Here is a 15,170-nt window from a genome sequence, read left to right on the forward strand (position 1 = left end):
TTTTAATTTAATATATTATATGAAAATTTTATAATTTGTTTTAGATATTCACCAATGAGTGCTACTTAATGGAATGAATTATATCATTTAAATTGATCAGAAATTTGGATAGTTTTGTTACTATCCATGCTCAAAACTTCAACTATTAAGTTATGTATGTTCTTTTCTTTTTCTTATTTGTGATGATAGCCAAATTAAAATTTTTATTTGAGTTTTGAAGCTTAACATCGATAATCCATCACTTTTATTTTTTGTACTCTTCTTCATTTCTTTTTTTTTTTGTGTGAAATTTGATATTTTTTGTCTTAAATGATTAATCTATTGGGTAGAAAATAGATTTTCTTGTTAGTGTATAAATTTTATAAAATAAATTTAAGGGCCTCCTAATATAATTTTGCCTTAGGCCACAAGATCTGTTGAGCCGCCCCTGGTTCTTATTATGTTTTGCCAAATCCTCCTGAAGGATAATGTCCAATTCTCTAAGGGGTCGTTTGGTAGAGTGTATTAGCAAAAATAATGCACGCATTAACTCTTTGCATTAGTTATACCTTGTTTGTTGCACTTTTTCATGCTACGCATTAGTTATACACTTTATTGTGTATTACTAATACCATGGATTTCTAGGTATTAGTAATGCAAGGGTTTTAATGCATGGATTAGCATGATTAAAGACCCCATTGCCCCTCAAAATCATTTTTACATCTTTTCCACCATAATTGTGAAGGGTATCTCTGTAAATAATTATTTTTATGCAATGCATGCTATTTTTAATACACCAAACCAAACAATGCATAAAAGTAGACTATGTATATTAATGCAAGTATTACTAATACACTCCGTTTAACATTATTTTATACTCTAGTTCCCTCTGGCATAACTAGAGTAGAGTAACGAAACAGAAGCAGAGTAGAGCATATCCGCAGGGAAATTGAAATGAAAAATATCTGGATCCTATGGTAGGAAGACGTAGCACAGAATAGCAAATGAGAGAAATGCAAGCAGAAGGCGAAAGAAGTAATTATGGCAGAGGACCCATCAAATTACTGCTCCTACATGGTTATTGATTAGCGAGAAGGAGAAGGATGAATTTCTGGTAGATGGCCCTTAAATTACTCTCCTGTGTGGACCCGTAGATTCAACATTATTGTCTACCACTTAATCCCAAAACCTAAGAAAGTCAGCTGTTTCCATGGTCAAAGTAGCACAGACTGGGGGCCAATTAGACATAGGAATTGGTGAATTATTGGGAGCTTATGGTAGGCAATGCTTTACAAAATGTTTGAGCATGAAAAGAGCATAGAAAGATGAAAAACAAGGGTCAAACAGCAAGGGAGTTACTAAAAAAGAATGGTATAGAGAAATGAAAATTTTAGGAATTACATGACATCGTAAGTTTCCTTTGACATCATGTCTTAAGTTGGATTTGCATCACACCATCTAAAGAGAGTTAAGTTCTCAGAAATTATCGTATAGCTGTGGTAATACGTGAGTCGTGACCAATAATCTTTCTAATGCTAAAAGTGGATAAAGCACTTGTGGATTATATGACGTAATCATCCTTTAATAGACGATCCTAATACCACCTAGGGAGCCATTTTTTTTAATTTTCTGCAAGTAACAGATGTTTTAATTATGATGGCTAATAGATGCTTTAATTAACTTGTGCAGGAGCAATATTGTTACAGAAGACATCAGCAAGCTATTTCGGAAGAAGACCTCGTCTTAGTTGCACACACAGTGACAGAGGTCTCTGTTGACCTAACTGTAGTTTAAGTGGATTCTGTATCAGATTCTAGTAAATTAACAGAAATGTTGTAAGATATTTGGTTATATTGATTCTGGGATGGCTCTCAGCAGTTCTGGTTGAGGTTGAAGTGATGGACTACTTTTTGTACAGAATTTCTGCAACCATACATTCTTATTAGTGTGTTGATTGGTTCTCAGAATGTGTAATTGCTAGGCATGCATCATCTGAGTGATTGAAGCATTATATTGAATTGAATAACCCTGCTTACTGCTGCATTCAGTCTTGTTTTTCATAGGATTTGTTTGATTATTGCACTCGTTAAGAAGCTGCCTGAAATTGTGTACATGATCCAATCTTGCTATTTTTTTGTTCCACTTAGAACTCCTTTATAGTTATACTTGTGTTTTCAGTTTCGTTAGCTTTTGGGGGGCGGACACAGTGGTGGCCATTAGCAAGCAAGATGGCCATCAATTTGTTCTTCATCTCAACACAACTATTTGATACATGTTTTGAGACTAACGTTATATAGCCTTTGAAACATCAGCCATGTAAGTTGTAACAGTAGCATGAATCATAATGTTTGGTGCATAAATAAGCTTTGTGGTTATTCCAAACATGACAGACAATAGTGCCCAACGACGAGCAAAAAAGCCAGTTGTGCCATGACAAGCCAAGCAATATTGTTATCATGTGTTTAGTTGGAGCTATTATGTAGTCTTTGAATTATTTATCCACTATTTATACCATAGTGATGAAATACGATATTCTGTATACGTGGTGGGGTAATTTATTCCGAGTCAAAATAATTTATCTCGAAATAACTTATTCTTAGCCAAACGACCCTTTAAAGTTGTCCAGGAGGACATCCATAGGTCCTCCTACCAGTTGACTAGACTGTAAACATCAGAGCAGTAGATCCATAATTTGGGTTTTAGGGTATAAAGGTGTAGAATTAGCTTGGGAAATCTCCATTTTCTGCACCAAATTCAATTTTTAAATATGTCAAGAATTTGTAGTTTTAAATAGGGAAAAGGGTCAAAAATACCCCTCAACTTTGTTTTATTGATTGAGTATATCTTTGCCGTTAATATAAAGTTAATTTTACCCCTGTCGTTACTAATTTCATTATTTATGCCTTTTAATTGGATGAAAAACCCAAATTAACCCGATTTCAACATTAATTGTTTCCAAAGACATAATAGGATTTAGCAAGCAAGGGATGAATAGTTAGGGTAAAAAGTCATCTTCTTCATTAGAGGAGACGGCTCCGTCAAAAAGAAAGCTCCATTAATGGATGCTCTACAGCTTGTCAATACACACGTCAAGCTCTTGGCGTTCGATTTTCTTACTCTGAAACCAATCCCCCACGAATCCACCATTTTTTTTCGCAAGGGGAGACGCCTCTCGCGCGCAGAGACAGTAGGTATCGTCGTAAGCAGAGATTTCAAGCCCAACAGATTTATCAAGTTCGACATTGATGATGGCACTGGTTGCATACCTTGTATCCTATGGCTCAATCATGAGAGTTCGCATCACTTTTCCCGTCGTTGCCCATCAAATGTTCGACTAATTGCCCAGATGGCCGCTGATTTTGCTTCCCAAATCCAACTTGGGGTTATTGGTCGAGTTCGCGGGAAGATCAGTAGGTATAGAGGTAATCTTCAGATTACTGTTTCTGATGTTGTTATAGAGAGGGATCCCAACTCACAGATTCTGCATTGGCTAGATTGTTTAAGGTTGGCCCGAAATTGTTATGACAAAGTTGTAGTCCTTCCTTCAACATGACATGTGTAAATTGTGTGGATTATGCAAAATGATGCTTAATGTTTTATCTCGATTCTTAATATATTTTACCTGATTGTGTCGTTTTCAGTCGTTATATAATGTCGATAAAATTGGATTATTAAATAATAAGTAAAAGATAAAAATGAGAAGAAAATATTAAGGTAGTGATCGTTACACAAAATGGACTTCTCGTCATTACCTAGCAATGGATTTAAACGATACGATACAATACAATACAATTTAAATAACAATCGAAACAAACATTGAATCTAAACAAACAATACAATACAATGGGCAACAACCATCCAAACAAGGTGTTAATTAACCGCCGCCAAGACCACCATCAACAGCACTGCCGCAATTACCACCAGGACCACCATCACAAGTACTGTCACCACCACCACAACAGCAACCTTGTGTAATGGTAACAATTGCCTCAGCAGAATCGCCTAATTCAATTTCAGATTGCTGTAATTTCCTTCCACAGTTTAGGCGGGATAAAATAATACAACATAATAGAAGGGAAAAAAAAGAACCAAATATTATGAAAATAATAATGATTTTATCCATCATCTTAATTAAATGCAATCCTAATATTCGTGACCAACTAAATATTGAAAATCTTACAAAAAAAAATACTTTAACACGAATACTTGTAGGAAATTCTTATAACTTAAGGTGTGTCAAAGATATTATTCTTAAAAAATATTTCACCTGTTGTATTCCTCACAAGTTCTTCTGGAGTAATAAAAAACTAATCTCACAAAAACTGACAGAAATTCAAATAAAAGTTAAAACGCACAAACACCAGATATTTTAGGAGGGAGAATATCTCTCTCTTGTCTTTCCACATACCAACTATGAGAATATGAAAGAAGATTTATAAAGAAAGATGATGAACAGGGGCGGCTGGTTAGACTTAAGGAAAAGTCCTTGGCCTTAGGCCCCCAATTTAGGGCCCCATTTTTTAGTAATTAGGTAAGATTAAATTTAAAAAAAATTAGAATGAAGACAATAATAAATGCAAACGAATGGAAAAAAAAATGCAAACGGTTGGGAAAAAATTGCAAACGGCTGAAGTGATATATATGAGTTATGACTATGACTTTTTAACTTTTCAATAAAATGTTGTGTACTTTTTTTTAATGTACAAGTTATTTTTTTTCTAATTTTATTTTTATATATTCTATCCTCCTCCCTTCATCTCTTCTATTTATTCTCACTTCTCTTCTCTAAATTCTAATCTTACATCTCTCTTATTCAAAGCTTAAGAATTTTACTTGTTCTATTGATAATTTATATTTTAAATTTGGAGAAAAATATATTGCAGCAGCCCGAATCATTTAGAGTTGATTACTTCTTATACATAGTAGACCAAGCCATCTTTTCACTTCAAAATAGATTTGAACAATTTGAAGTATATGAAAATATTTTTGGTTTTCTATTTAGTGGGAAGAAATTGAGATCATTTGTTAAGGGAAATCATAAAAGTAGAAGACAATACTCTAATTGAGATACTCAATCAAATAAAAAGACTTGATTCTTTTCCAAATGCTTACATTGCTTATCGAATAATGTTAACAATTCCCGTAACAGTCGCCTCAACTGAAAGAAGTTTTTAAAAATTAAAAATAATAAAATCTTATTTAAGATCGACAATGTCTCAAGAAAGATTAAGTGGTTTGACTATATTATCGATTGAAAAAGAATTATTAGAAGAGATTGACTACACAAAAAATATTAACAACTTTGCATCTAAAAAAATAGAAAAATAGATTTAAAATAAAAATATTTATAATTTTTTTAAGGCCTCTAGTTTGAGTTTGGCCTTAGGCCACCATCGGGTTTGAGCCGCCCCTGATTGACATGAACTGTCATATTTTTGACCAATTTTAATATGTTCTCCCTCTGTTCCTAATTACTTGTCCACTTTTAAATTGGCACACCTATTAAGAAAATAATTATTGACATAGTGAATTTACCATTTTACCCCTATTAATTATGAGGTGGATGAATTAAAAATTTAATATTTTCAAAAAGTTCTACCTTTTTCAATGTAATTAATTGAGGGTATAATAGAAAAAAATAATTCGTCCTTTCTTGATTTGTCAAAATGGACAAGTAATTAGGGACAACTATAAAAAGAAAAGTGGACAAGTAAATAGGGACAGAGGAATATGATAATTCAACGTCGGATCAAAATTAAACGTTACGAACAAAGTAATTTCATTACTGATATCAAAAGCCAATGATATAATTGATTGATACCCAAAAATACAACAAACTAGCTTATAAATTATTGGATTTATAACATTAATGTTATATTGGCCTTATAATTTGTCTACATCACTTGCTACCATTCATATATATTCATTATATAAAATTAATTATCAACACATGACTTTTTTTCTCCTTGAAGTTTTATTTTCTTCCTTTCCACCTGTAGAAGAGTATCGAAAATTAAGTTTTGAAGACTCACATTCATATGCTCTAGAAGATATATTTATCAGTTTTTCATAATAAATTAATGTTTTCTTATAGAATTAAAAATATATCACGGTTTAAATTATATGTAAAGTACAATGTTATATGATTCTATCAGAATTGCGTTGGTGAGATCATTGACATCGATAACAATATTTTTAAGCTAAAAAGTTTTAGCAGTGTTCATTTAATTTGATTTTTTTTCTTAATTCTTCTCATCGTCAAACTACACCAACAGATATGAATATTTTTATCAAGTATTACTTGATCTATGAAAATAAAATTATTTAACAAATTAGTGTGGAGTTGTTAATTAATTATTTATATATGTTGGTACATAACTTATAGTGTCGTTTGTCAAAATTGAATTAGTTTAAGTGTTATATACGATTATGCAAATATTATATATTTTCACATCATTAGATTATCAACACCACAAATTAACATTACTAATATTTATTCGTTAATAAATTTCGATTTTTCCTAAAACTTGCTCAATTTAATTAAAAGTAGAAGGATAATACTTTCACTTATATCACCAAATTGGATGTCAATTGCACTTAACAACATTCTTAGAGTAGAACTCTAAGTAAAAAGAGTTCGAGTCATGTGGAGTTTGAAGTGAAGAACAACTCTAAGTCAAGAGAGTTTGAGAGTAAATGTGCAGTTTAAAGTGAAGAACAACTGTCTGAAGAATTGTGCTTAAATAGAAGCGAAGTCGTTCAGAATACTTATACACTTACGAATAAAAAGGGCAATTGAAAAATTGATTTCATAAGGACTACCTTCAAACTGAAGAATAACAAAACAAAAAACTAAAGATGTGTTTTTATCAACCTTCTTGTTTGGACAAGAAATCACATGCATTCTGGTTTGGATTTTTTATACATTTAATGTATGTAAAGAGTTAATTTTCTTTTTGGACATGGATATTGCATGTGGTATTTGCATTGAAGCTGATTAAATTTGAATTTGGCCTTTGTTTTTTTAATTGCCTATTTTTTTTTTTGTGTTTATTGCTTCCTTACTTAATTTTGTCTCTGATGATGATAAAAAATATAACTTTCGTTCTTCTGATATATATATAAACCATGCGGAAAAGTTATGGAGACCTGAACTGAAGAGACAAAAATATTTTCTTTTCTTTTATGGCCAAAGATGATATTTCTACCATCCATAAATAAGTCTGAGCTCGATTTTGAAATCTCTTCCAGAGATGAAGCCCATGGACGGAAATAAGCTCCTAAAGAACGCACATTGTTGTTGTCTTCTTCTCGTGCTGTTGTTTTTATTGACAACTACTATAGCTAAATTAATCACTAGCTTAGTCATAATAGTTAGCTAGCTACCAGTTAACGTACAACTCAATTAATCATAATATAGTAGTTTGTTAGTTTGTTAATATGTCAGTTAGTTAGTTAAGATATTTTCTGTGTATTTGATTTTTCTAGAAGGTTCTCAGTATCATGTATATAATTCTTGAACGATCAATGAAACGATAATTTTTCATTTCCCGAAAATACAATTTTCACAGCTCTTCTCTCTCAATTGCCTTTCATGGCTTCTCTGTTTCATTCTGATTGAGTGCTCACCATTGTTGTGAGTTTTGATATGGTATCGGAGCTTTGTTGGTTGTACCTGTTTCGATTCCTTTCTTCCTCGATCTTCTAGATCTAGTATTTCTGTTTTCAGATTCAATTGAAGTTTTTTTTCATCATGGAGATGTTGATGTACATCATGTGGTAGCTGCTACTGCTGGAGTTGACACAAACAGTGCTCTTTATGTTCATCCTTCAAATAACACCCAGGGATGGTCTGGTTTCATTGATGGGAGCTGTGTGAAGCCAACTGAGAATTCACCTCAATCTCGCCAATGGCAGAGATGTGATGATATGGTAACATCATGGATATTGAATTCCTTGACCAAAGAAATCTCAGATAGTGTAGAATATGTCAATAATTCTGCTGAACTTCAGAAGGAGCTGGAAGATAGATATGACCAAACCAATGGTGCAAAATTGTATCAGATACAGAAGGAAATTGATGACTTAACACAAGGTGTTCTAGACATCACTGTCTATTACACAAGGATGAAGACGTTGTGGGAGGAATTGAGTACTTTGAATGCGAAGAGCCTATGTACTTGCTTATGCACATGTGGTGCTAAGGAGAGTATGCATAAATCTGAACAGGATAGACGATTGATACAATTTCTTATGGGATTGAATGAAGTATACACTGTGATCAGGGGTAATATACTCATGATGAATCCTCTTCCCTCCATGGCACAAGCCTTTTCCTTGTTGATCCATGAGGAGAAACAAAGGGAATTTAGGCCTGCTAATCGTATACCTATGGAGTCAACTTCTCTAAATGCTTTCACCAATACTGGCAGAGGATCAACATGTGGAAGAGCTTATAGAACAAATTTTTCAAGTAGCAACAATCTAGGTAGCAACAATTATACAGGCAGTGGTTTTTTCTCAAGTAATAACACCAATAGAGGAGTCATAATCTGTGAGTTCTGTAAGAAACAAGGACATACTAAGGAGAAGTGCTATAAGATACATGGATATTCTCCAAGGAACAACATTCTTAATCACCAGTCCAACAATCATAACAATGGACTACAGTACAGGCAAAACAATTATCAAAATTTCAAGGAAAGCAGAATTATGGCCAATGCACATGACACAACACCTGATACACATGGGGAAGAAGACTGCTCACAGGGCAACAACAACCCAATTGCTACCATCACACATGAGCAATATGGTCAGATCATGAGTCTACTGCAGCATTTCCAGACTGATATTCAGGAGAGGACTCCAAGGTTGTTGTTGAGTCTAACAATTTTGCAGGTATAGTACTATGCACCTCTTCTATTGATTTTGGTAGTGCTTCATGCAAATGTTTTAGATCAAGCACTGATTTATGGATCATTGACTTAGAAGTTTCAAACCATATGACCTTTAACAAATCTTCCCTAACAAATGTCCAAACATTGCCTTACCCTATACTTGTTGCACTCCCTAATGGATATAAGGTCAAAGTATGGTGATGCACCTATTACATCTAAGATTATCTTAAATAAAGTATTTCATGTTCCCTCTTTCAAGTATAATCTCATTTCAGTTCATTCTTTGATCTCTTCAATGAAGTACATGATTTTATTCACTAATACAACTTGTCTGTTACAGGCCCCTTCATTGAAGAGGCCTCAGGCATTTGGTAGTAGAAAGGATGGCATTTATTACATGTATGGAAAGTTCTTGAAGGATACTGCTGATGCCAATGCTTTTATGTGTAGTTGCCTGTCTCATAAGAGTCACGAGTCCTTCTTTTCCAGACAAAAGTTCTTCCTTTCCAATTTCAGTATACAATAAATCATGTGTTAGAAAATGTAATGTGTTTACCACTAGGAAGGTACAAGTTCCTGATGTCTTTGTTTGTTCTTGTACTTTTACTAATGCAAATGTGTTGAATAAAGATACATCTCTTGAGTTTCCTAAAAATAGTGTAGACTTGTTGTGGCATAATAGACCTGGCCATGTGCCTTTTGTGAAAATGAGAAATATAACTACTATTCCAGTCAAATTTTCCCCTAAACAACCTTTTCTGTGCATAATATGCCCTATGGCAAGGCAAACCAAGTTACCTTTCAACCACAACACAACTCAATCTAATGCAATTTTTGACCTTCTTCATGTTGATCTATGAGGGTCATACCATGTACCTACATATGACAATTACAAATACTTTATCACCCTTGTGGATGATTACAGTAGGGTCACCTGGACACATTTGTTGAACACCAAAAGTAATGCATTACAAGTTCTCCAAACCCTCATAAACATGGTAGAAAATCAATTTAAAACAACTATCAAGTGCATTAGATCTGATAATGGACTGGAGTTCAATAACACTGAAACAAACAAGTTCTTTCAAGCCAAAGGCATCACACACCAGAAAAGTTATCCTTATACACCACAACAAAACAACATAGTAGAAAGAAAATCCAAATACTTGCTAGAAACAACCAGAGCTCTTCTTTTCCAATCCAAATTGCTTGTGAGATCATCACCACCAACTTGAGGAGGGGTATTGACAACTACTACAACTAAATTAATCACTAGCTTAGTCATAATAGTTAGCTAGCTACCAATTAACCTACAACTCAATTAGTCATAACATAATAGTTTGTTAGTTAGTTCATATGTCAGTTAGTTAGTTAGGATATTTTCTGTGTATTTGATTCTTCTAGAAGGTTCTCAGTATCATGTATATAATCCTTGAATGATCAATGAAACAATAATTTTTTATTTCCCCAAAATACAGTTTTCACAGCTCTTCTCTCTCAATTGCCTTTCATGGCTTCTCTGTTTCATTTTGATTGAGTGCTCACCATTGTTGTGAGTTTTGATAGTTTTGCTTTTCTGGTTAGTTGTTCCTTCAAATTATTGGAGCCTAATTAAGTTGTTTTGGTAGTTAATATTGTGGATTATGAAAATCGGCACTTTTAACTTGCATAACACTTTCGAATTTTCTTTCTTCAATTTTGGGAGCTTAAGTAGTTTCGTTAGCTGATATTGTGGTCCGTGAAAATTGATACTTTTGACGCATTAATTAGGTTTTCTTAGAATTTCTTTCATTCTAATATATGTAGATCAGAATGGTTAAAGTCCTTTGAGCTGCATGTGGAATTTTTATGAGTCCTCATTATGCTAGAGGAGTTGGTGAAACCAACATTGTCTAGAATGTTAGTGGCGTTTGGCCATGTTTCATTGTGAAATTTGAAAAAAGTAATTTTTAATTTCAAAGTGAAAAATGATATTTTAAAATTGGAGTTTTTTTTAAAACTTTTTGTTTGCGAGTAATTTAGAGCAAGTATAGAGACATTTTCATATGTTTTTATCTGTGATCTTTAATGATAGAAAGTAAAGTGAAATAAATTAATGGTTGAATGGCATATCAAAATGTTATTATAGCTCCAATAAATATCAGTTATACAAGTCTCGAGAAGCAAGATTGCAACAAGCTTTGTGAAGCTTATACACATCAAAATCTATCTAGAAAATAATTTATATTTCACTCATGTTGGATTTTCCCATAATTACTTCAATTTCTTTCTCATTTTGAGAAAAAGTGCGGATAGAAAAGAGTTGCTACGTCATTATTTTGGAGCTCAAAATTCTTACATCAATTTCTCGATTTTCAGTAACACGCTTAAGTCATGCAGTGCTGTGTGGTTGATATTATTATTCAAAGCTGTTAAAACAGCATGATGCAAATTCAGATGGCAAAAAAACTTGTGAAAGTTTTATATATTAACGATAAGCTAGATTAATACAAAATACAATACTATTATATGAATGAAATACACAATAATAATAAGGTAAATATTGGGCTTGTATGCACACGGGCAAAAATAATTTAGTTTGTATAGGTGTTGCACAAACTATCCGTAAAAATATAAATATAGTCTATTACAAATTTACAATTTAAATTCTCCACGTATATTTTTAATTGAGTCCTTTTCTTATTGGATAAAATATATTCTCTCGGTTCCATTTTATATGAGTTAGTTTGATTCAGCATGAAATTTAAGAAAGAAATGAAACTTTTTTAAATTTATGGTCGAAAATAAGTGGTAGATATTTTCATTTCACATAAAATGAAAAGAAAAAATTGATACAATTAGTACACCTTACACTCAGGATACACAAAACATCGGCTCGGTGAAGTAATGAAACAACGGAAAAGTAAATCATATATAAACGAACTAGAATAAGAGGAAGAAAAACAAATTAAATGTTAATTACATACATACATGCATGCTCATCAATCTTTATTCATATTTAAATTCATCAATCTTTATACATATTATATCACATTAAAATAACTAAAAAGTATATATACTTTTAAACATACAAAAGTGATATAGTAGATAAAATTCAGCGATATATGTGAAAATAAACCCAAAATACAAAAAGGTGTTAACAAGGCTTTTAATCTCCACCACCACAACCACCACAACATCCACCATCACCACCACCACAGCAACAACCTTGTGAAGCGTTTGCAGTTTCTTCAGCAGCAGCAGTTACTTGGTCAATAGTTACCTCATTACGCTTACGCTCATCGTCAGTAGTAGTAGTGTTGCTGTTTGCTGCAACGGACGTTGCAGCAACAGCAACACCAGCAGTGGCTCCTACTAAAACTTCCATGTTCCCATCTCCTGTTCTGCTTTGAGATTGAGCATTTTTTCGGTGTAAGTTCCTTCTACGGACTAAACAAGATAAGAAACAAAAAACAATACTAATTATAAATACTATGGCAATAGCAATTCTTGCATCCATGTAATTGTTACTATGCAAATATCTGATCAAGTGCTTAATTCACTGAATAAATAAAGAATGGGATTAAGTATATACATATACTTGTGACTTTAATTTGATGTAATATTTTAGTATTTCATTTGATATTTCATGTTTGGCTTATTGTGACCTTATTCCTTGATAAATATAAATTTAAGAAGGAAGGCCGGCAGAGGAAGCTTCTATATCCCGATATGGTTGAATAAAAGGATATCCTTGAATATAGTACAGCCTTCCTTCATTTTTATTTAGTGATTTCGAGCTTGAGATTTAAAAAAAAAAAAAAGGAGGGGTGGGGGAATTCCTAATAAAGAGTGAATTCTCTTTTAGAACGATTCATGATATATTATAATGTAAATTTTAAAAATGGATAATATAATTATATTTTGATTTTTACTAAAAATAACGGAAAAAATAACCCAATTGAGTAGATAATTAAATTGTATACATAAATTTTATAATTTGAACGTATGATATTTTTCATAAATAATTATGATATTTTATAGGAGTACCTCGTAATCATTAATTTGATTTGGGTCTACTTCTTTTTCACATGCACTACACCACTTTTAAATTCATATTTTAAAGTGTATATATATATGCCTAGATCCAACACTCTAAATCTAGTGGTCTATATGTGGTGTGGTGTAATATTGCCCTTTTTTATTTTCTTTGCTAAGACATTTATCTACTTTTCAAAGGATTGCATCCTTTGATTTTTGGAATAATGTTGAAGAATAATAAAAGATCAGGATACATTTATCTTATGATAGTATAGAGAAACTTGTTGATTCACAATGGTCATTTTGAAATAATTCTCTTGTGTCTCCGTTATTTAACTATTATCAATTCATGATCATTAGCTACTTATAAATCGAAAAATTGCACTAAATTGGTGCCTTTTATTTTATTTTTTATTTTTATTTTTAGAAATTTAAATATCAACTAAATTGATCTAATTTTGATTTTATTAAAATAACTAATTTAAATCAAATCATGACTTCCCCGAATTATAGAGCTGTCAATATGGGCTGACCCACCCCAGTGCGACTTACCCATACATGTTTTGAAACTTGAAGGGTCAGGCCGGATTGGCCCATTTTATTGTGGGCCAAAAAACTTTCAGTCCAACCCACAAGTACGTGGGCTACGGATTGTGCCGGGCAACCCACTTTATTAAAAAACATATTTAAAAACAATTAAATCATTATAATTTAAAAATATTATCATAAATATCGACAAGTCAATACATGGTGTTAGTGTTACTATTTGTTAATCAAATCCAGAAATAAAATTATATTTATAATATTTATTAAGTTTGATTTCTAGTAAAAATATAAATAGCTAAAAGCAATATTAACCTAATTATTTTTTAATGATCATAAAAAAAACCAAAAAAATATGTCAATATTCCATTGGTTACGACCTACGCAGTGATTCCCAAGAAATTTTAGGGAATTTTTATTTTATGTACTACATATTTATAAACATAATATGTATTTAAATTTTAATATTTAAAACTTTAAATAGATTTTGAGTTTGGACGATTGTTATTTTTAATTCTCTATTTTATTTTTATTTTTTAATTAATTTTAGTTGACCCACGAGGCAGCCCTACCCATATTTTTCAAGCCCCGCAAATCAGCAGACTTATTCAGATCGGGCTAACAAGCCCTTTTCTTAACTGGACTCCAAAAAAATTTAATCCAAATCTATCAAATCACGGATTAAGTCAGGCCGGTCCAACAAGCCTAACCCATATTAACGAGTTCTACCTAATTGTCGTCGCTAAAAAATTGTCCCTGCGTTCACACAACATATACCAAATTTAGCTTTTTTAATGAATGAATTGTTTACCAAGAAATAGAGGATACAATAATCACGAAGTTTCGCATATGATGAATGATCGATAAAGACTTATAATTACAATTTTTAAACATTTGAATCACTCAGATATTTATATAAAATAAAAGGGATATCGTTATCATCGGCTGAAATTATAACATATTAGTGGTCAACAATTGTAATATAATCATTAAAAAGTGTTGGGAATTTTTCCAGTTTTATCTTTCCTACTGAGACACTTGACGTGGACATCATTACTATGGTGGTATTATAGCTAGATTTGTTGGATTTGTACGAATCATTTTGTAAGAAAGGGAACCGACGAAGAAAGTTCCTTTGATTGATGAAACACATGCATTCTTCATCCATAATCTTCATATGAAATTAAATAAGAATATAATAGTGTTTCATAATTAGATAACTTCTGACGTATTTGAAATCGTTATGTTCTTATGAAATATGGTCAATTGAATAATTAATAGGGACTTGTCCATGATATATACATACTTGATTACAAGTAATTTGTCATCACAAAGACATCTATTTGTCTACTAATTTTTGAGGTAGTTATACGTTGGACTTAATGAGTTTTGACGATAGATAAAATTTATTGGGTAATAAAAAATGTATCGTACTTAATTGAAGTATAAATTTAAGTAAATAAATCATGTGAGCCAATATCATGTTTCATTTAGGAGTTTAGTTCGTTAATTTTATCAATCTAGAATCTACACAAATCTCACAACTTTACATCGAGAAAATGACAAAAATTGTGTCTTAGGTTGAGGTTAGACTCAAAATATTTTTTCAAAATACGCACTCAACAATTTTGGTCCTTTCAATTTATTACAAATTAATAAAAGTAGTTATTATGTGTGCATTTGAAGTTTCAGTTCTTTAAATTTGCTAAAGATTAACACTTTTAGTCCCTA

At 31.9% G+C, this 15,170-nt stretch overlaps 2 protein-coding genes across 2 annotated transcripts in view; both read left to right on the forward strand.

The window, feature by feature from the left end:
• LOC102595516 (uncharacterized) overlaps positions 1–2,002 on the forward strand; it is a 4,457-nt gene extending 2,455 nt beyond the window's left edge. The window contains exon 3 of the mRNA XM_006345320.2: positions 1,669–2,002. Coding sequence (XP_006345382.1) covers positions 1,669–1,726 — 58 coding nt within the window. The 3' untranslated portion in view covers positions 1,727–2,002. The remainder of the gene's footprint in view (positions 1–1,668) is intronic.
• A 915-nt stretch (positions 2,003–2,917) lies between these two features.
• Positions 2,918–3,578, forward strand: LOC102595849 (CST complex subunit STN1). The gene has a single exon (XM_006345321.2). It carries the CDS (start codon positions 3,038–3,040, stop codon positions 3,530–3,532), a length of 495 nt encoding a protein of 164 aa, XP_006345383.1. The 5' UTR covers positions 2,918–3,037; the 3' UTR covers positions 3,533–3,578.
• The last annotated feature ends 11,592 nt before the right edge of the window (positions 3,579–15,170 follow it).

Source organism: Solanum tuberosum, unplaced genomic scaffold (genome assembly GCF_000226075.1).
Source record: "Solanum tuberosum cultivar DM 1-3 516 R44 unplaced genomic scaffold, SolTub_3.0 scf00068, whole genome shotgun sequence".
In the NCBI taxonomy this organism is placed as follows: Eukaryota; Viridiplantae; Streptophyta; class Magnoliopsida; order Solanales; family Solanaceae; genus Solanum; species Solanum tuberosum.